This window comes from Dunckerocampus dactyliophorus, chromosome 18 (genome assembly GCF_027744805.1).
Source record: "Dunckerocampus dactyliophorus isolate RoL2022-P2 chromosome 18, RoL_Ddac_1.1, whole genome shotgun sequence".
Taxonomy (NCBI): domain Eukaryota; kingdom Metazoa; phylum Chordata; class Actinopteri; order Syngnathiformes; family Syngnathidae; genus Dunckerocampus; species Dunckerocampus dactyliophorus.
The window spans coordinates 18,266,192-18,287,372 of record NC_072836.1 but is presented as its reverse complement, the minus strand read 5'-3'; the positions used below and the strand labels follow the sequence as shown (position 1 = coordinate 18,287,372).

Genomic DNA, 21,181 nt, shown 5'->3' with positions numbered 1-21,181 from the left:
AGGGGTGTTAGTTCATGTTTAGAGGGCTCTAATCATTTTACAAACCGCACTTGGAAGGTCTCAAACAGGTTTTCCATGCTGTAACTACAAAAATATTGGATTTATCGCGGGAATTCACTTATCACGGCCAGGTCTGGAAGCACTTAACCGCAATAAACGAGGGATGACTGTATATGGAAATCAAACTAACATAATTTTCGATCAAATATGCAGAATATATTAGCAGACTTGGCCTTTGTGCCAACAACAGCAGTGTGAAATATGCTGGCGGTATAGTTGTGGTGTCACATACTGTAACAGCCTCTTCATTACATCTGACTCATAAGTTACGTTTGTGTACTGTTTCTCTAAATGGTTTTGCACGGAAGCTGCAGGCCTACTAGCCGAGTGCAGAGTTGTGGGCAGACGCAGACAGACAGAGGGAGTGACGACTGCGGGGGAGGCGGTGTTTGTGCTTATTAAGGCAACAAGTGATGGGAGGGACAACATTTACATTCATCACAGGAGCTCACCTCGCCTCAACTCACATGATGCTAGCAAAATGGGGAAAGGGAAAAAATAGTGAGACAGAATCGGGTTGAGACAAAAGTTATTTTCTGTGTTTTTTTTCCCACAATGAATACCTTTGTGGAGATGAATTTAAAAACACAAACTGGGTTTACATATTCTACCCTGGTCACTAGGTGTCAGTAATGTTACTGTAATGTTCGGTGAGACACACAAGCACCAGACTTGATCACCGCCACTACAGGCTTTTATTCATCATCTCATAGCAGGCACAATAATAATAACATATTAATAATAATAATCATCATCATCATAAATCACCATCATCATCATCATAACTGTTGTGGTCGTAATCCAGCTAAAACTCAACTCTGAACCCCAGACGTCACTTCCTGTCCACACGTCCGGAACACATATTATTGCAATACACATGAGCACGAGTCTTATTATATCTTAAATGCTGTATTTTCTCTTATTATGTCTCCTACATTGGTTAATAGGAGTGTAAAGGTGACTATAGGGGTGTTATTTCATGTCTGCGGGGCTCTAATGACGTTAAAACACACATTTAGATGGTCATAAACGGGTTTTCTATGCTCTAACTACAATAATATTCGATTTATGAATAAGGAATTCTACTTTGCTAAATTCACTGATCGCGGTCAGTTCTGGAACCAATTAACCGCAATAAACAAGGGATTACTGCACGTACCAATTATTTTTAAAAAAAGATGAACCATACGGAGGAGAGTTAACCTTTACATTTTCTGGCAAATTGTCCAACGGACTATCAAAGTTTGTCGCCCCGTCCCACCCACATTCTACGGAGCAGGCTAAAATGCTTCATAGTTTGTTATCGTCCACCTGTCTCATATTGGTGACTTTGATTTGGGCTCATGTGTTCCAATTCCCTCGGAGGAGTTCATCACAATATGATCTCAGATTTTGTCCCAAATTGCCCGACTTCCTGTTTGCTTGCGAACATGGGTTTCTAATACTTTTTGGTATGTCCTCGTATGACAAACGTCTCCACCAAACTTGGAGAGGATAGAAAAAGTGGTGACAGAGGGGTTAGTTAAAAACAAAAATGATAGGGGGTGCTATTGAGTGCGTTTCAGGGGTTGCTTAAAATACCAAATGTGTCACCAGGCTTGCAAACTGTGTTGAGTTTTCATGCAAGTTAAGGCACCCAAAAATGTGAGGAAACACACAGAATAATAATAATAATAATAATAATAATAATAATAATAATAATAATAATAATAATAATAATAATAATAATAATAATAATAATAATAATAATAATAATAATAAACCTAGCAGTTTAGGGCCTTCGCACTGCCAGGAGCGGACGGATGTTTGACCTTAGAGGTTCCACCCTTTGAGGGATGGTTTTTGTATGGTCTAAAAACATGTTCTCCACTTGTTCTTTTAGCCAAATGAAGTGATTTATAGAACTTGACGTACTGCTGTTGTGAGCAATGAATGACACTCGGCCACAGTGGCTTCCAATCAGCGAGTATGTAAAGTCGGACAACCCATACCTCAAACCCACTGCCGGTAACAAAAGAGATTTAAAGGTAAAGAGTGACATAAACAGTTGCAGAGGTGAGTCCATGCCTCTCCCCTCTCTATAGAAAAGCACAGACTCATCTCCGCCTGCGACTAGATACAGGTCTATTCCCTCCCTGCCGCAGGGCATAAGCAGGTAGAGATAAGGCTAATAAGGGTCCTGGCAAAGGCTAGAGTTAGGTCCTCAAGGAGGAAAAAGTCGAGAGAATCTGCTTGTAGATATCGCCGCTGTTGGTTTTGTGGAGGGGGCAGTGCAGGAGATGCAGACAGAGGTGGGAAAAGGGAGCGACAGACATATTTGCCTCTTGAGGGATAAGAGGTGGTGGAGGAGTGAGCAGAGTGACCTTTTCATGTGGTAAAAAAAGGGGGGTATGTGTGGGGAGAGGGGTGTAAGTGCATGTCTGAAGGGAGACGGCAGACACGAGTGGAAGGCTGGGATGGAGTGATGGGGTGGGGGGGTTGCAGCTGGGCCGCTACCAGGGGAATCGAGAGAAAGAATGATGGAGGGAAAAGACACCAGTCAGGCAGTTGCAGTGAGACAATGCTTGGGGGATAAAAAAGGATGATGGGTAAGATTTACACAGCTCCTTGTTTGTGTGAAGAATAGACTCCTGACAAAATGTGTTCCTCTCTATTGTCTTCTACTGGCATGTGAACATGGCGAAGCAATACAGAGATGGCGGACAGTGAATTAACACTTGCACATCTGCTGTAAATCGCTCTGTGTGCCTCCTGTGAGCTGCCACAACATGAACTAGACCTTGCTCAGGCAGCCAGACTGCAGAGGAAAATATTTCACTCTTGGAATGGGGAAGAAAACATGACAAACGAAAGAAGAACAACACGGGACAGGAAAGAATAGGTGAACTGGGGACAGTCGGCCATCATTTTTTGGCACACCTGCACAAGCTCATGTGATATATACTGTAGTGCAGGAGCTGAACAAAATGATGCCAGTACAAATAATTTAAGGCTTTTTTTATTGATATACTGTCCTCCCTGGCAACCTCGCACTTAGAACTTTGTGGCTTCACTCTATCACGATTTCTCAAAAATATATTCTTCTCTTCGTGGTTTAATACACCTAACTATTACAAAAAAATATGCATATTGAAGCAAATTTTACGTATCTATGCCTAAATTAAGCATTTCCTAGCGTAAAATGGCTGAATGAACTAAAATCCAAATATAAGGCATTCAGAAGATGCATTCAAACGCGATGTGATGATATGTCGTAGGCACAATAATCCCGCAAATGAGCTATTGTTGCAGCCGTAACCCACACAAAGTTAAAACTCAACTCTGAACCTCCGATGTCACTTTCTGTCCGTGCCACCGGAACACATTTACAGTAACACACACGAGTACGAGACTTATTTATGTCTTAAATGGCTTATTTTCTGTCATTATGTACTATATTGGGTTATCCAAGTGTAAAGGTGACTATAGGGGTGTTATCTAATGTCTAGAGGGCTCTAATAATGAAGGTAGTAAACAGGTTATGTTCCATTTATAAATAAGGAATCCTACATCGCAGGAATTCACTTATCACAGGTCTGGTACCATTTAACCGCGATAAACGAGGGATCACTGAACATGAATTCCTTTGTGAATTGCATATTTTTATTTATTATGCGGTGGATGATGATACCTTTGAGGTATGGTATTAAAATATCAGTGTATCGGCTTGTGTAGGTGTACAGTGGTACCACGGTTATTCATTTGTTCCAAAAGGTCAGACCGAAACCAAAGCAATTTTTCAATTTTCAATCAAATTAATTCCTGACACCCATAAATACATTTGAAAAAGAATAATTACATCCTTTATTGAAGACTCTTGTTGGCGAAGACAGCGACAAGTGGAGGGGACACCATCGTCATACTGTAGTATTTCTCATCTTTTTTATCAAGTTGCTGGCACTCGCAACTTTCTTTGGCCCCATGGAGGGTTATTTAGCAGTCACACACTGTTAAAAAATGCACGGATCACTAGTTACCAACATGTAGGGTTCTTTGTTGGGGCACTCCACTCCGTGGAATGATACAGTACAGGGTAAACTAACTAGTTTGCTACAAGCACTAGTGTACGAAAACAGAAACAGTGTACGAAAACCACTGCAAAATGTTGGACAAAATTTATGTGAGCAAATATAAGCAGAATTTAATTGTATTATCCCCCTTTTGTCTATGGTCTGATGTTTTTCTAATCTCCCAAAGAACACATCCATGGCAACAGCCGGCGTCCAACTGCACGGGTGCAATCTCTCTTTCCAACATAAAAGAGATAAGAGAAGAACAAAAGATGAAAGCGGTGGAGTTGAGTGAAAAGCGGGGACAAAGGAAAGTTATGGGGTGAGTTGCAAAATGGCCACGTTCTAAACGACCAGAGTAAATTGAGACCAACAGGGTTAGAAAATAGGCCACATATATTTAGGACTCTTACTTACTCTTTTTCTCCAGGAAAGGGGAACACACCGGGTGGGGCTGTCATGTTTTCTAAACCAGGACGATAAGAGCCATGCAGACGGAGGAACATTTGTTTTTCAAGGGGACATTTCTCCTAAAAGTCACTACAACTCACTAAATGACGTGATGGCCATGATGCATGCGCATGTTGTTGTAATGGACGCTGTTGGAGGGAGAGGAGAAACAAATATGTTTAGAACACGGGTGTCCAAAGTGTGGCCCGGGGGCCATTTGCGGCCCACAGCACATTGTAAAAATATAATTTAACAGGAAAACTAAACTAAAAAAGAAAAAAACAGCAAAAGTTAAAAAATCAGCAGTACTTTTACAAGAAGAAGATATTCGGCTCCGTGGCTACAGCGGTAGTTCCCCCTCACTGTGTCATGGTGACTGCTGTGTCATGGTGCGGGGAGCTCACACAAGAAGTGCTGCTCTAACCACTGGACCATCAATAAATTACTTTGTCAAAAAACGTCATAGATTCTAAATCACAGTGCAAATTGATCTATAACCATGTCAAATGATATGTAAGTCCTACCATAAAAGTATTTTGCAAGCTCATTTTTTCCAGTTTGATCTTTTATTGGATGGACTTTTAAGGATGAGGTACCAGTTTGTTACAAAAGCCAACAATATTGTTGGTCATGCTGTAATTTCAGCAATACTTTGGTTGCATTATTTTTTAATGGTTGAAGAGCTATTTTAACAAAAGCTTATTACTTAAAAAAAAAAAAAAAAAGGATCAGTGCCAGATCGGATTGGATAGGCAAGACTATAAAAAAAAATCGTATCGGATCGGACACAAAAAAATGTGAAGTGGGACATCCCGAGTGCTTACATCACGTTAGATAAAAACAAACAAACAAACAAAAAAACATGACCCATGTTGGATCAGACAGAAAATCATCTTTCAGAGCAACACGACGGTATGTCACTTACACAGATAACAAAGGTGCCGCCATGGATCCGACTGAAAAAAGATAAGCAATCACTTGAACAAATGGACTAAATAAGTAAAAGGCCGTGTGAAAGAGACAGACACTAAAAGAAGAACCGAGGGAGAGGCATAAAAAGTCAAAAAGCACCAGAGGAATTCTCTCTTATCACTTACAAACGCTCCTAATTGTGTCTGTTTTAGCAAGTATGAGGTGCTGCAGAGCAGAAGACACATTACATTAAATGAGTTCGCTACCTCACTGATTACGACAACAATGGGTCCTATTGCAGGGCATTAATTGGGTACATAAGTACAGACACGTTCTTGTTCAGACCCGCAAGGAAAAATAACCAAGAGGATATGGGGAGTGCACCTCAAACAGCAAACAGAAGGAACAACGCCAACTCAAGGTTGGAGAAAACAAAAGTAAAAAGGTACGCACGGTAATCCCTCACCAGTGCACTTGAAATTTCATGGTTTTACTCTCACGGTTTTTCCAGAAATATATTCATGAATAAATTCAGCTGTTTGTGCTTGAATACAGTCTATTTTTAGTCAAAAAGTATGCACATAGAACCAAATTTTACATATTTTTTGGCCTAAATTTTCAAGGATAAAAATAGGTAAATTTACTAAAATACAAAATAAAAGGCATTCAGAAGATGCATTGAAAGATGTTATTCTACACTCGTCACTAGGTGTCAGTAATGTTACTGTAATGTTTGCTGAGACACACAAGCACCAGACTTCATTGCTGGAACAACAGGCTTTTATTGCAGGCCTGAATGATCTCACACTGTTGTGGCCGTAACCCACACCAAGCTAAAACCCAACTCTGAAACCCCCACGTCACTTCCTGTTCGCGCCACCGGAAAACATTTACAGCAACACACGCAAACATGAGTCTTCTTTACGTCTCAAGTGGTGTATTTTCTCTCATTATGTCTACTGTATTGGGCAATACGAGTGTAAAGGTGACTATAAGGGTGTTACTTCACGTCTACAGGGCTCGACATGTTAAAAAAGCATATTTAGAAGGTTGTAAACACAACGTCAATGCTGAAATATTGTATTTATTAATAAGGAATCCTATTTTGCGTAAATTCACTTGCTAGAACCAATTTACAGTGATAAAGGAGGGATTACTGTATATTATTTGCTGCTCTAAACTCTCCGTCATGACAAAATGTCCAAATGCCGCACCTACAGGAAAAACAACCACCAAAAAAAAAAACAATATTTGGGCAAAAGTTAATTGATCCCATCGTGCTGTGCTGTTCCTCCAAATGCACAAATGATGCTTGATGTGTGTGTTTGTGTGAGTTGCAATGAGGCCTCAAGACTAACTTGTGTTGCATCCCTTCCATCATCAAGCCAGTCATTTCAAATTCAGACATTAATTTCCCTCCGAACACGTGCTTTACTGTATATTCATGGAATGTGTGCGTGGGTGTGTGTGTGTGTGCATGCCGGTGCTGATCTCATGTCTGCTTGCATATATTTGCATGCCTACATTTGTTATTCATATTACATTACAATTTCCTCCAGGTCATCAAGGTTGGCTGCGTTATCTCTTTTTCCGTAATTGCTGACAATCTTGCATTTAAACGTATGAAGGGGTGGATGTTATCGCTCTCCTCCAGCAACAGTATCTCATAGATTAGCTGCCTCTTCATACAATGTAGCGGCCCTGGGGTGATCAGTGACAACTACGGCTATTTGTACCACTACAAAGCCATACGTTCTAGAACAAGTGGAGGAAAATGTCTGGATAATATGATCATTCGCCAAAAGCTTTAGACGGTGCTGCTTATTGACGCCCAGCTGCATTCACGCACACCGTTAAGAGAATCAACACACAGAGCGGTGCTGGAAATCACCACGGACAAAAGGCTGGCAGCTCCAGCCATGTTGGCAAGGTAACACACAATTACCAATAAACGCACTCCTGTACAAGGACACGCAAGCTCTTAAACGTTTGGATTTGATCCTTCTCTCAAACTCCTCCTTGATGGTGTACTATCTGATGAGCACAGCTTCACTGCACAATATTATCCATCATTCCTCCTCTAGTTAGCCTTCACTTGACTTCAAAACAAAACATGAGCCAAATGTATTTCCGTATCCCTTCCCTTTCATTTTCTCCCTCGGAGAATGCAGCCACACACTGATTCTCTGACGAGCCACCCAAAGTAGAGTGTTGTGAAAAAGTGTTTGATTTCTTATTTTTTGCATATTTGTCACACTGAAATGTTTCAGATCATCAAACAAAATAAAATATTAGTCAATGACAACACAACGGAAGATGAAATGCCGTTTTTAAATGAAGCTTTTTATTATTAAGGGAGAAAAAAAATCCAAACCTACATGGCCCTGTGTGAAAAAGTGATTGCCCTGTTAAAACGTAACTTAACTGTGATTAATTGAGCTCTATCGGTCTGGAAAAGGTTAAAAATTATTATAAAGCCATTTCTAAAGCTTTGGGACTCCAGCGAACCACAGTGAGAGCCATTATCTACAAATGGCGAAAAGTAGTGTAGTGAACCTTCCCAGGAGTAGCCAGCCAACCAAAATTACCCCAAGAGCGCAGCGACGACTCATCCAAGAGGTCACAAAAGACCCCACAACAACATCCAAAGAACTGCAAGCCTGACTTGCCTCAGTTAAGGTCAGTGTTCATGGCTCCACCATAAAAAGGACACTGGGCAAAAAAGTCCTGCATGGCAGAGTTCCAAGACAAAAAACACTGCTGAACAAAAACAACATTAAGGCTCGTCTCAATTTTGCCAGAAAACATCTTGATGATCCCCAAGACCTTTGGGAAAATACTTTGACAAGTCTCACAAGACAATAACATCAGCGAGATGGCACATTACATTTGGCGTAAAAGTAACACCGCATTCCAGAAAAAGAACGTCATACCGACAGTAAAATATTGTGGCGGTAGTGTGATGGTCTGGGGCTGTTTCAGGACCTGGAAGACCTTCTGTGATAAATTGAACCATGAATTCTGCTGTCTACCAAAAAATCCTGAAGGAGAATGTCCGGCCATCTGTTGGTGACCTCATGCTGAAACCAACTTGGGTTCTGCAGCAGGACAATGATCCGAGTCAAAGTCCTGACCTGAATCCTATTGAGATGCTGTGGCATGACCTTAAAAAGGCGCTTCATGCTGGAAAACCTTCCAATGTGGCTGAATGAAGATGAGTGGGCCAGAATTCTTCCACAGTAAGAGACTCACTGCAGTTGTTGCTGCGAAGAGTGGCCCAGCCAGATATTAGGTTTAGGGGCCAATCCATTTTTCACACAGGGCCATGTAGGTTTGTTTTTTTTTCTCCCTTAATAATAAAAACTTTTAAAAAACCCAAGTAAGCACGGGGAGAATATTCTGTCCGAGTGAGGAAGCAGACGAGCATTTCCCCAACAACTGAGTTACTGACGCCTTTATTTTGTAATACACATGAAACAAAAGGTTTTCTCTCTTTCTTCTTTCTTTTGCACTGCACTTCCCATTCAATTCCAAACATCCCAGTCTGAACAGTGTCAGTGTCTTCTTGTGTCTCCATTCAAGCACCTTCATTATTTCTCATCCTCGCTCTCTAAATTCCTCCATTCCACGCAGTTTTTTTCCCCTCCTCTCCCTTCTGCCGATCTTCTTTTATCGTAATTACCCCACAGCATTGTCTCAGCCCATTAGTCGGACACAAATCCGTTTGGAGAAGGAGTCTTAATGCAGCAATGTCCTCACTCTGCTGAGTCTTGGTAACACAAGGAGAAAAGCTCTCATGAGGGGTGGAATCTGCTGCTAGTTGGGGAAATCTCTTTCAACCTTTGCTCTTTCCTGCTGTGCGGTGCAACCCAGGAAGAATGAAAGAGGACTGCGCCGTGCCATTTCTCGCCATAATTTGCTAATGAAAAGGAGCAGAAAGAAGAGCTTCAGTGGCAGCCGCTGGCCTGCCGTTGTCACCACAAGTCATGTCTGTGCTGGTACGATGACCTGATGGCACCAAACAGGTCAGCAGACAAACTGGAGGAAAGCGTTGAGGCGGGATGAAATGCTACAGGAGGTACGAAATCAAAGCGCGTCTAGCACAGGGGTGCCCAAAGTGCGGCCCGTGGCTTTTTTTTTTTTTTTTTAAATTCTAAAAATATAATTTAACAATAAAACTAAAAAAATAACAACAAAAATGGAAAAATCTGGAGTAATTTTACAAGAATGAAGTCAAAATATGAAGAGAAAAAAGTCGTAATTTTTCAAGGATTATGTAATATTATGAGGAAAAATTTGGAAAAACTGCATTTTAATGTAAAAGTTACATTTGAAAGAAAAACTTTTTTTTAAAGCCGTAATATGACACAAACAATCAAAACAAAATAAAGTTGCAATTTCTGGAAATTCAGGTTGCAGAAAGTTACAACATTAAGATAATAAAGTCAAAATATTGGAATGAAGTCATAATTACAAAAATAACATAAAAAAAAAAAAGGTGGAAAAGTTGGAATTAAAAAAAAACAACAGCAGGAATAAAAACAAAACACTGCAATTTTATGAAAAAGTCAGAATACTAAGAGAACAAAGTCACAACTTTAAGAGAATAAACTGAATATAATATAATGTCATTTTATTTGCATACAGTTGAAATATTAAGGAAAAAATAAGTAATTTTTTAAAGAAACAAACAAAACAAAATAAAGTTGTACATTTTGGAAAATTAGGTTGGGGAAAAGTTATAATGTGGGTATAAAGTCAAAATATTATGACGATAAAGTCATAATAGTACGAGAAAATAATTGACAAAGATCATTTACGAAGAAGGTTGAAATATTTTAAAAATTCAACAAAAAAAGGACAAGAAAAGACCAAAGTTTATACTAATAATAGGCTTTTTCACCTACGTCACAAAGCTGAGATGGAGTGTTTTGTTACTTACTAGCACATCTGCATGTGTCGCTTTACAAAATATCAAAGTGGCCCTTGCATCCTTTCATTTTTACCTCCGTCAAGCACAGGCGCGGATGTTATGTTTTTGCCGGCGTTTACCTGTTTGTTTGTGTTCAAAATAACTGGAAAAGTCCCAAATGGATTTGGATGCAATTTTCAGGAATTGTCGGAACCGGGACGTGGAAGAACTGATTATATTTTGGGGGTCATCCGGATCACCGTCTGGATCCAGGAATTTTTTAAAGGATTGTTTAACATTGCGAGATCGGACCATTTTATGCAACTGTGCATATAACGCCACAAAAAAGGCCAGAGCACTTGGGGAAAAAAATAAGACAAGTTTACAACAGGTTCTACAAAACATCAAAGTATATAGTAAATATGAATTCCCCAATTAGCCTAACATCATGTTTTTGGAATGTGGAAGCTGGAGAACCCAGAGAAAACCTACACACGCACGGGGAGAGCAAAAATGTCACACAGAGATGCCCGGGCGGAGATCTGAGCCCTCAATCTCCTGACTGAGAGGCCAACACGCTAACCACTTGGCCACCGTGTTCCCACACAGTTGGAAGCATGTGATTGTCCAAATTAATTGATTTCATTGGACAATTATATGGTTCCAACCATGCGGAAACAGTGCGAAAAAATCCTTTTCTGTTAGAACAGACCACCCAAATGTTCGTTTGGGTGAATGGACAAAAATTCCCAAAGGAATCTTGGGAAAAGTCTTTTCATATCGGTGGAAGGGATGTGGCATCCACCTTTAAATAACAACAATACATCTCCAAGGCGCTTTTCAACACAAAGATTCAGAACAATAAGTTAAAAATACAGTAATCCCTCTCCAATTTTGCGGCTTCACTCTGTCACCGTTTTTCAAAAATATATTAGTTAATACATCAGATATTTCGTGGTTGAATACGGCCTATTGTTAGTCAAAAAATATGCTAAATTGAAGCAGAGTTGATGTATTTTTTGACTAAATTAAGCACTAACTAACTCTGAACCCCTGACTTCACTTCCTGTCCGCACCCCCAGTCAGCTACCCTAGCACCAAAACACAAGTTATATATTTTTTTTTTTGTCTACTATAATGTGTAATATGAGAAGGTCGTAAACAGGTTTTTATTCTCTACTACAAAAATATTCCATTTACTTCACGGAACTTCACTTATTAGGGTCGGGTCTGGAAGCAATTAACCTCAATAAACGAGGGATTACTGTACTTTGAAAGGTCAAAGGAAATAAGATAAAGATTGCAAGGGTGGGTTGACAGCATAAGTTGACCGCAAGGTCTTGCAACCCTGCAGGCTTTAGTGACAGGGCGCCTCATAGAATTGCACTAAACTACAAATGAAATTGAAGTAAGTGTCAACATTGAACATGACAGTACATGAAGTACATGCATGGAATCATCTGGAAATGCGTCACCATGCTTTTAATGTGCTGCAAGCTGCAGGATTGGACTTGTTGAACTTCTCTTGAAAAGACTGCCTACTACACAATTAGGTGGAATTGTGAGTGCAGGCAACTTTTAGTTTTGAAATACTTCCTCAAACTTTGACACAGTCCTACCTTGGCAGCCATGATCATGGAGGAACCCCCGCGAACTCCAAGGATAGGGATATGGGTCTGGGCTGAAATGAAGTCCAGGATCTGGGCGATGGCCTCCTGGTCTGTGTCGTCCCCAAAGACCACACCCTGCAGCCAGTGCTCCGTCATCAAGTCACAGATGCTTTTAATGATGCTTTTCGGGTCCGTCTCATTCATGGTCAGGATCTCTACGTTGGGCGCCATGTGGAGGAAATCCTCCTTCTCCCGAGCCCCCGCCAGTGCCATCTCGCTGGAGTTGCCCACCAGGACAACGGCGATGCTAAGGCCGCGCAGGATGTTGGGGAGGGCCATGTGGTGGGGTGGAGGCGGCGGGATGGGCATGTAGTGGACGCCACCTCCTCCCTTCTCTCTCCGGGAGTGGCAGGCGGGGGGCAGGTGAAGGAGGCAGAGAAACAAGAGAAGGGCACCTCGGGAGACGGTGGTGAAGCGGTGGGGCGATGGAGGCGGGGGTGGATGGAGGTGTCGGCCTCGCCTCCCTTGCTCCTGGACAACGGAGGGGGCGAAGGAGCAGACCCCGGCATGGATGCGAAGGGGCGAGGGGCAGCCGCTGACAGGCATGGTGGAGGAACGGGAGAGAAATACCTGAGAAGAGAATAATGAGAGCTGCTGAGAATTAGATAAAGCAAGTTGACTACGAGAGGAAAAAAAAAGTTGAGTGAGTAAAGCGGATCACCGAGAGGCTACACGTTTTATGTGAATCAGTACAGGTGGGGGGGGAAGCGAGCTTAAAACCCCCAATGACAAAGAAGCCACACTTGAGAAGGAGGAACATGAATAGTGTACACATACATGATGCGATGCCATTTGATTTACATACAACCTGCACAGGGATCAATAATTCATGACAAATTCTCTCAAGCAACATTATGCTGTATATTATGGAGGACATCGACTCTCCCCGTGGATGAGGTACTCGCTTCTCGACTGGAAAAGGTCGGGTGGAAATGATGTAGGATGTAAAGCGAGAAGGGGCACATACAAAAACAGGAAGTTCACTAACTGACTGACAAACTGCTCGGAAACAGATCAGTGATGAACTGCGACGCGGAGAAAGTGACTGATGCTAAAATTGACATGAAGTGATTGACAGCATAGCAGCCGCTTAGATATGATCCTCCCGCCCCCCCGCCTCCCACCCGTACACAGCCATCAACCTTGTGGCCTAGTTTATCACACAGTTATTCGCTCTCCATCATTCCGGCTCCTTCTCGTATGCCGGTTCATCTCTGGCTCATCAAATTGGGATTCGGAGAGATGCACAGCCGGCGCAGATGGCGAGAAAGGAAAAGTGAAAAAGGCAACGTAGATAGAAGCAACACAGCTGGCAAAAAAGGCCGCCTGTCTGATTACGACAACATGCTCACGTCTGAACGTGTTGGCCGCCTACATTGCAACGCAAAAGGATTGCGGCACTTGCAGAAAGATTCTCTCGCACTCAGCATTTTTGGTTTTTGTCTGACTTTCGCGTAGGGATGTTCGATAAAAATGAGATATTGGTTCATACCGGCATCCGTATCGCTTTCTCTGGCTTCATTGTGGGTTATTTTGCAGCGGTGATCCATGAGAAAAGCAGAGACTTGCGGCGTAACCGGGTTCCTTAGCAAAGAACCTCAGAGTCAGCCGCTGGGGATGTCGGAGACGGCAGCAGAAATGAAAGAAACAACTTGAACTTTACCAGAATGAAGTCAATTTTTAAACTTTGATTTTTAACATTTTACAAGAATAAACTTGTAATATAACAGGAAAAAATAGCATAGAGCTGAAATATTAAAGAAAAAATATGTAGTTTTTTTCCAAAGTTGTAATATTATGGGAACAAAAACACAGAAAGTTGTCGTTTTTGAAAAATTAGGTTGGGCAAAAAGTTTTTTTTATATTATAGGAATAAAGTTGAAATATTTGCAAAATTTGTATTCCTACTAATAATTATTATTTTTCACCTATATCAATATGGTCATGATTTTTTTTTTACTATTGTGTTGAGACAAAATCTTTTGAATAAATATGACACTTTGTCTACAACTTCCATTCCAAATCGCAGTATGTGTCTTATTTGACACAAACAGTGTAAAATGCATGCAGCGGCGTCACCGTAAAAGAAGCGTAATGTGTTCATTTACTCCACAAGACGCGACCCGACGTCAGTTTGAGGAAAGAGCTGCTGCCAAAGTCGGCATCGGCTGTGCAGTGCTGGATGATATCGGCAGCTCAGACGTCGTTAAAAAGCCAATATCAAGCATATCTACTCTTCGGAGGGCCTGCAACGCCGACAGTCCATCTCAAAAGGTCTTTGATGGTCTTGAGGTCAGGGCGCTCATGTATAGACCCGGGACAGTAGTGGTGTAGCTGCTTCTTATACATGCAGTGCATCGTGAGCCCACTGTGTTTTCTACATGCATTTAGCAAGGCGGATGGGAGGAACAAAGACGCAAAAAAACAATAATCACCCAAAAAGGCTGACAGCTAATGAGACGGGAACTGACAGAAAAGATGAAAAAACAAGGCAGAGATTGTGACGGAGATAAAGGGACTTACACACAAATGACAGAACAACTTCTTTAGGGAAAACTAATTACTGAGGGTTCGTCAGCTCTAATTACAGGTCCCTGCATTAATAGTCAACCGCACACGCCTCCCCAAGAAGGACAGAGAGGTGGGAGGGAAGGAATTATGGAGGGATGATAAGAGACAGAAGAGGGAGGAGGGCACAGTGGGAGGAAAATGGGGAGTGTAAACCAAGGAGGACCTTGGTGAGACACAAGAAAGATGAAAGTAAAGAGGAGAATACGCTAGAAGAAGAAAGAAAGAAAATGAGTCAAGACAGACTAGAAAAAAGGGGTCGGGGAGAAAGAGAGAGACAGAGTCACACGGTGAGGGAGCAAAAGAGCTAGAGATGCCCCCTTTTTGAATCTGGACTTCTCTGGCAGCACTCTGTTTCCATGGCAACAATTAAAAGAGGCCTACATGCGCTCACAGACAGGAACAGTTGATGGACACCAAGATACACGACACACATACAGGCTCACTGCGGAGGTACAGTATCAGTATACACACACTGCATACACGCAATGTGTTGTCCCGAGGAGGATACCAGGCAATAAACATCAGAACTTGTCCAGCAACAATACGAGCCATGACACACAATACTTCACAAATGCTGCCACCATGCTGTGCACCTGCTGCATGTCGTCGAAGCTCACTTCTGGTCACGTGACGGGGACGGGTCGGCGACGTCGTCGTTTTTGTATAACAGTGATTTCGGCTGTGTGCACGCAAACATCAAGCCAGCGTTTTCACATTTTCCCCCTCAGTTAAAAAAAAAAAAAAAACTGTTTCAGGGCACCCAGAACGCTGTTTCCGTGTGGATGACAGGCAGAAACGATGAAATATTTTCGTGTGGATAGCCCCCGTATGTTCCTCGTGACTTGACCAGAAACTCCTGCACCCAAAAACAGTATGATCCTATAATATGTCACAAGTACGGTGCTGCCGCCATGTTGTGGGCCTGCTGCAGTGACAACACCAGATTTTGTCACCATAACACATTTTGCCATATTTGAAAGCACAGTGGGTTGTATTTACACTTACTGTTACTATTTTACACACATTACACATTAGGGTCACCCTGAAAAGAAAATATGAAAATGATGATGTTTTTTATGTGAAAGAATTTAGCAGAGTGATTTAATGATAGTACCCATTAATTAACATACGGCACGTGTCAAGATCATTTCATTTAATTTAATTTAATTACTATTTTAATATTATTACTTCATACAAATGCATATATACATAAAAAGAAACAAAAGAAGATTTAAATGCATTTCTAACTCTAATAATAATATTTTTGTCAGTACTTCAAGTTGATGTTTGTTGATATGTCTTGAATTATTATTATTATTAATTTGAAAAGTAACTAAAAAAACACAGTATGCACATTTTCCACTTTATCTACTAAAACAGGCTTCACACAATTTCCAATGAATTTCCCACAAACTGTGCCTCGCTGCAGTGGGTGTACTTAATGCAGATTAGCAAAGAATTATCTATGCACACACACACACACACACACACACACACGAGCAGAACACACACTCTACTTTATGCATATTTACCCACAACCAAATATCACCAGCTTACTTCCCCTGGTCACACATACTTTGAGTGGCCTGCAGGCACACACTCACACGAGCCCTCAACATGTTCACACAGGATGATTTGTAAATCTGTGGATCAATCAGAAAAACGGGGCCATCAAAACGACACAATCAGTCAAAGCATGTCTCATGAAGAAACACAAAAGGTATCAAAATGTGTTGCGAGGTTACGACACTAAATGACCCCATTTCCCTGTCAGCCTCTCATCTCACCCACCATTTGCTCCATTAGCCACACCAGCGCACACAGCAGCCATATCACTTACACACGGGTGGACTGCAGATAGCCCCTCCCAGGCTAGGAGCCTGCAGGGCCCAACCTTCACACAACACTCATCTTAGATACTGCTTACGTGTGTCTGTAGGTGCTGCTGTAGATTTGCTAGGCTCAGTTAACACTTTATAATCCATGTGTGAATAACACAATACAGTTAAAACCCAATTTTATTTTCCTAAGGGGAAAAAAAGGGAGGCATCAATTTGGGACGAGCGGCACCTGTTAGAGTGGGGCCACTATTTGAGGGTTTACGCTATTAAAAGTGCCGAAGTACCATTTAACCCAGGGCGTCCAAAGTGCGGCCCGGGGTCATATGCGGACCGCTACTGTTTTTTTCATTGTTTCAAAAATACAATTTAACAAGGAAACTTAAAAAAAAAACAACAACAACAGCAAACATGGAAAATCAAGCAGTAATTTTAGAAGAATAAAGTCAAAATATTAAGAGCTCGGCTCACGGGACGACGTGGGGGGGGAAGTCACCATTGATGCACTACACTGCTGATGGGGATGTCATTCAATTTCATGTCAAAAAAATCCAAACTACCGCTTTAACCGTAAAGAATGTATCTATGTTGCCGAAGGAAACTACTATTGCGGTCTAGCTGACTTGGCAGCAAGGCTAATGTGGAAGAGTGATCCTCTCCCAAACTGAAAGTTGCTTGTTCGATCGTCCGTACCCCTGTGACCATGTCAGCCCAAGTGTCCCCCCAGTTGGTCCTGATGCGGCATCATCAGTACGTAAATGTGGTAACAGTATCAGAGTGCTCTGAGTGCCTGGAAGGTAGAAAAGCGCTATACAAGAGCAAGTCCATTTACCATTTACCATTTTTATGACTGCCGCTCTACAGGCGCGACGAGGCATCGGCCAATTAGGTAAGAACACAACGTTTCAGGTAGTTACTCAGCCCGGCCAGACAAAACCCAGTACTAAGTGGGCCCGAATGAACAATGAACTGAGTCATTAATGAATGTCAAGGCTAACATGGCTCATATTTTTGCAGTGGAAAGGTGACAAAGGAAAGGTGAGGCCACATCTCCGTAATAGGCTCCGCTCTAAAACTCCAATTCATGTCAGTTCTAAATCACACAATAATAGCCAGGAGGGAGCACACTCCATTCCTGCACGTACCCAACGATGAGAAGACACCACAAACACGCACGCACACTAACTTGTCAGTCAGTTCCCACAGGTGAAAAAGCAGGTGATGCTGCGTAATGTAATATATGAAAGCGAACGGCACTCTGTTCCTATAGCAACATGTGCTGCTCTCGCTGCAATAAATCCACGCAGGACAAGCTGCAGAAAAGCGTGTGCACTTGTGGACTGTATGAATGTGTGTTAGCGTGCGCTTGATGAATTTGGTTTGAAGGGCTGTGAGCAGCGCCATGCAGCAGCGGCTCCCTAATGCATTTTCACAATTGACATTTATGCTTGTTGTTCAAATGAAAGCCAGAAAAAGAATGCAACCTTTTATCCGAGCCCCACTATGAGACGGTTTGGATGTGGAATTGATTCAACAGGCAGAGAGCACATGAGAATGTTCAAAAATGTATTAATTAATTAAATCCCCCAGTCTGCGGTAGCTTTTTGAGAAGGCGAACCTCTGTCTGCCCCAGGGGTGCGACCGGGCCACAGAGCGGGTCAGTGCACCGCATGGTGATGAAGAACGAGCTGGATGCTGCTCAACCTGCACCAAACATGAAAATATGAACGAAATGCTGCTCTCATATGTGAAACCATTATAAAGCATTCTGATAAATATTCACGCAGCCTGTCTGTGGAGGCGGCAAGTGTGTGTGTGAGTGTGTGTGTGTGTGTGTGTGTGGTGTTCTAAAGGAGCCACTCAAGCAGCCCCCACACGGAAGCAGACCAGCCAGCCTTCATATGCACTCGTTCTCCGAGACTCCAGGACCAATCTGCTCTCATTACGGTGTCTGGTTGCGGAAAAAAAGGCTACACTGAAGCAACCATCGCTCTCTTCCTTTCCAATTCCTCCCCATTTCGTTCATTTTAATTCTATTTAGCCCGTTCTCCCTATATTTTATCATTTTGTCTTTTTGAACAATGCTTCCTCTCAATTCTCCCACTTATCTCCCTCCTGCACTCGCACTCTTTCATCACCCTCTCCTCATTACGTGCTAAGTGTCAGGTTTGTCCACGGTGGCATTTGCATAAAAACTGGAGGACGGTGATTTTTCATATTTATTGCCATGTTTGATATTCAGGAGGACGGCGGAGGAAGACGGCATACGGAGAGAAGCTATCACGGCGTACATCTCTGTGGATGACCTGAAAGCTTCCACGGTGCATGTACATTATCTTAAGCGCCAAGTCAGGCGTGCTGCCGTGCCTTCATCTCTCCCTTAATTCAAATGAGAATGTCACGCTATAAGAGTCACGTATCGAGAGCAGTGAGGGAGGAAATATGTTTGAAGGGTCCTGTCAAACACACATACACACACACACACACACACACACACTCACACTCACACTTAAGGCTACTTGTGTATAATTCCATTGTTAGTGCAAGTTTGTCATTTCATAGAAAGGAGGAGAAAGGCCGCATCGATCAAGCACTGCTTCCGTCTAGGGATGTCCAACGATATCGACAAACCAATATTATCATAAAATGAGATATCGTTCATCTGCCAATAATGACATGGCCACACGAGTGATGACATTGTGCTCCACACAGCGACAAGCTGCGAGGAGCAAGTAAGGCTTCCTCCTGCTTCCAACCTAATCGTACCTCAGAAAGACTCACGAGCATCAACTTCAATTCAAAGCTCACAATTTCATTTATTTTCTTCATTTATTTACTATTTATTTATTTTTTTATATCCAATGCCCAAGTTGTTGTAGTGACTGAGATAAATGGCTAAGTGACTGCGGGGGAGGGATGCGGATGGTGTGGGTTTTGTACACTTGAAAAGTGGCAATAAAAAGACCTCTGAAGGAAATAAAGAATCACTAGCGTACCTGCAGCACAATAACAAGCTGATAGACGTGTGGAATGAGGCCACTTTCTAAATTATAATGCAAATCGTTGTTATAGTAACATAAATACAGTGATCCTGTACAGTAACATCAGCAATGATTTATTAATTCATATATTTTTGAAAAAACATGATTTGGTGAAGCCGCAAAATGTTAAGCTGCGAAAGTGGCGAGGGATATGCCACTTTTTATGTAACTTATGTTGCATATTGCACTACCGTGGTACCTCAGTTAGCGTCATTAATCCATTCCACGAGGTCTGACGAAACCTGAAACGTACAAGAACCGAATTAATGTCTTCGCTAGATGGGCATCGGAGCTGGCAGACAACGACTTCTGGTTGCGGTTGCCACTCGAGAGCACGCCAGCAGGCACTGTCACGCCTGGCGTAGACACCAGCTTTACGTTTTGGGTTCAGGTTATTATTTGTGGCTTATTTCCTTTCCCTTGTTCATTTTTCTGCTTTTGTCATCACACAGACCCAGGTGATCTCTGGTTGGGCGGAGCTACAGAACAGGCACAGCTGTGCTTCATTGTCACTCCTTTTTAGCTCACCTGTGGCGACTGGATGGCACTCGGTGATTCCTCGTGGCAGAACCGCCAAGCCCAGATCTGTGCTGCTGCCGTCGGCCATCCAGTCCTGCCTAGTTTTTCCCCACGGCTTTGTTCGTAGCTCCGTCTGACCAGCTTTGGTATTTCTTTCTGTTGCATACTTTTCCATTTTTCCGCGATGCCATTTTCTTTCCATGGCATCGTAGTTTTTTGTTTCTGAACTGTCATGCAGTTGTATTAAAAAAGACAATTTCAATCACTACTGGTGTACGCCTCTGCATACTGGGATCCAGACAAGTGTCAGACAAATCCTCACAGGCACGTTTGTAAAAGATAGCATACAAACACAGGTGGACTCATGCAGTGTACTCATAACATGACAAGACGCAGCGCGAAAAAAAAGTGCATGCAATTTCTGGTATGCATTTTCACAAAATAATTCACACACGGCTTCGTTTACCGTCGGCCATCGTTTCAACAGGCTGACTGACTGAGCAGCGTGCCGCCACGCTTACACGTTACGCTGAATAATTGAGTTACTTTCCACTGTGTTCCTGTTAAATGATATTCATGACCTTAAATAACTAAAGTACCAAAGTATATATATTTTGATATATAAATATATTTTCAGGCATAAGCATCGATCCACACATCATTAATAATGGCCACATGTGCTAATATGTTTATCCAGACTGTGTACCGACAGATACCCGCAAAAGGTCAAACACAAAGCAGCACACCACGACCCACAGCAAACACCGACAGGCACGGCGTGCGAACGTTACCTGGACAACCTCTATGAGACGTGGCAGCAGCTGAAACTAGAACCCTGGCTATTGCTATCGGGCTGTATTTGTATTCATTTATAATAAAAACATATGTACAGCAGAGAAGGCTTTGCTGGCCCTGACGGCCCACCGCTGGTATGTAATCTTAGAAGCAGAGGTGGTGCACGATGGCGTCCTGGTGCACAGGGTCTATATTTAGGCCTCCGCACTCATGTCAGACTTAATTAATATGTTGAAGTGCTGTTTGTGCATGTCTGTGTGCACACAATGTAAGGTACACCTGCTAGATTTAAGGATCTCATATATTGAGCTACAAAATCCCAAATTCTGCTTTTACAAGGGATAGAATGCCTTGCGATTAATAC

General features: G+C 42.2%; 1 protein-coding gene across 4 annotated transcripts in view; it reads right to left on the bottom strand.

Annotated features, from left to right (window-relative positions):
• Positions 1 to 21,181, bottom strand: part of LOC129171575 (glutamate receptor ionotropic, NMDA 2B-like) — a 156,389-nt gene that overhangs the window by 88,021 nt on the left and 47,187 nt on the right. For all 4 annotated transcript variants that reach the window (XM_054760367.1, XM_054760365.1, XM_054760368.1 and 1 more), the window contains one exon: positions 12,003 to 12,623. In XM_054760367.1, coding sequence (XP_054616342.1) covers positions 12,003 to 12,623 — 621 coding nt within the window. The remainder of the gene's footprint in view (positions 1 to 12,002; positions 12,624 to 21,181) is intronic.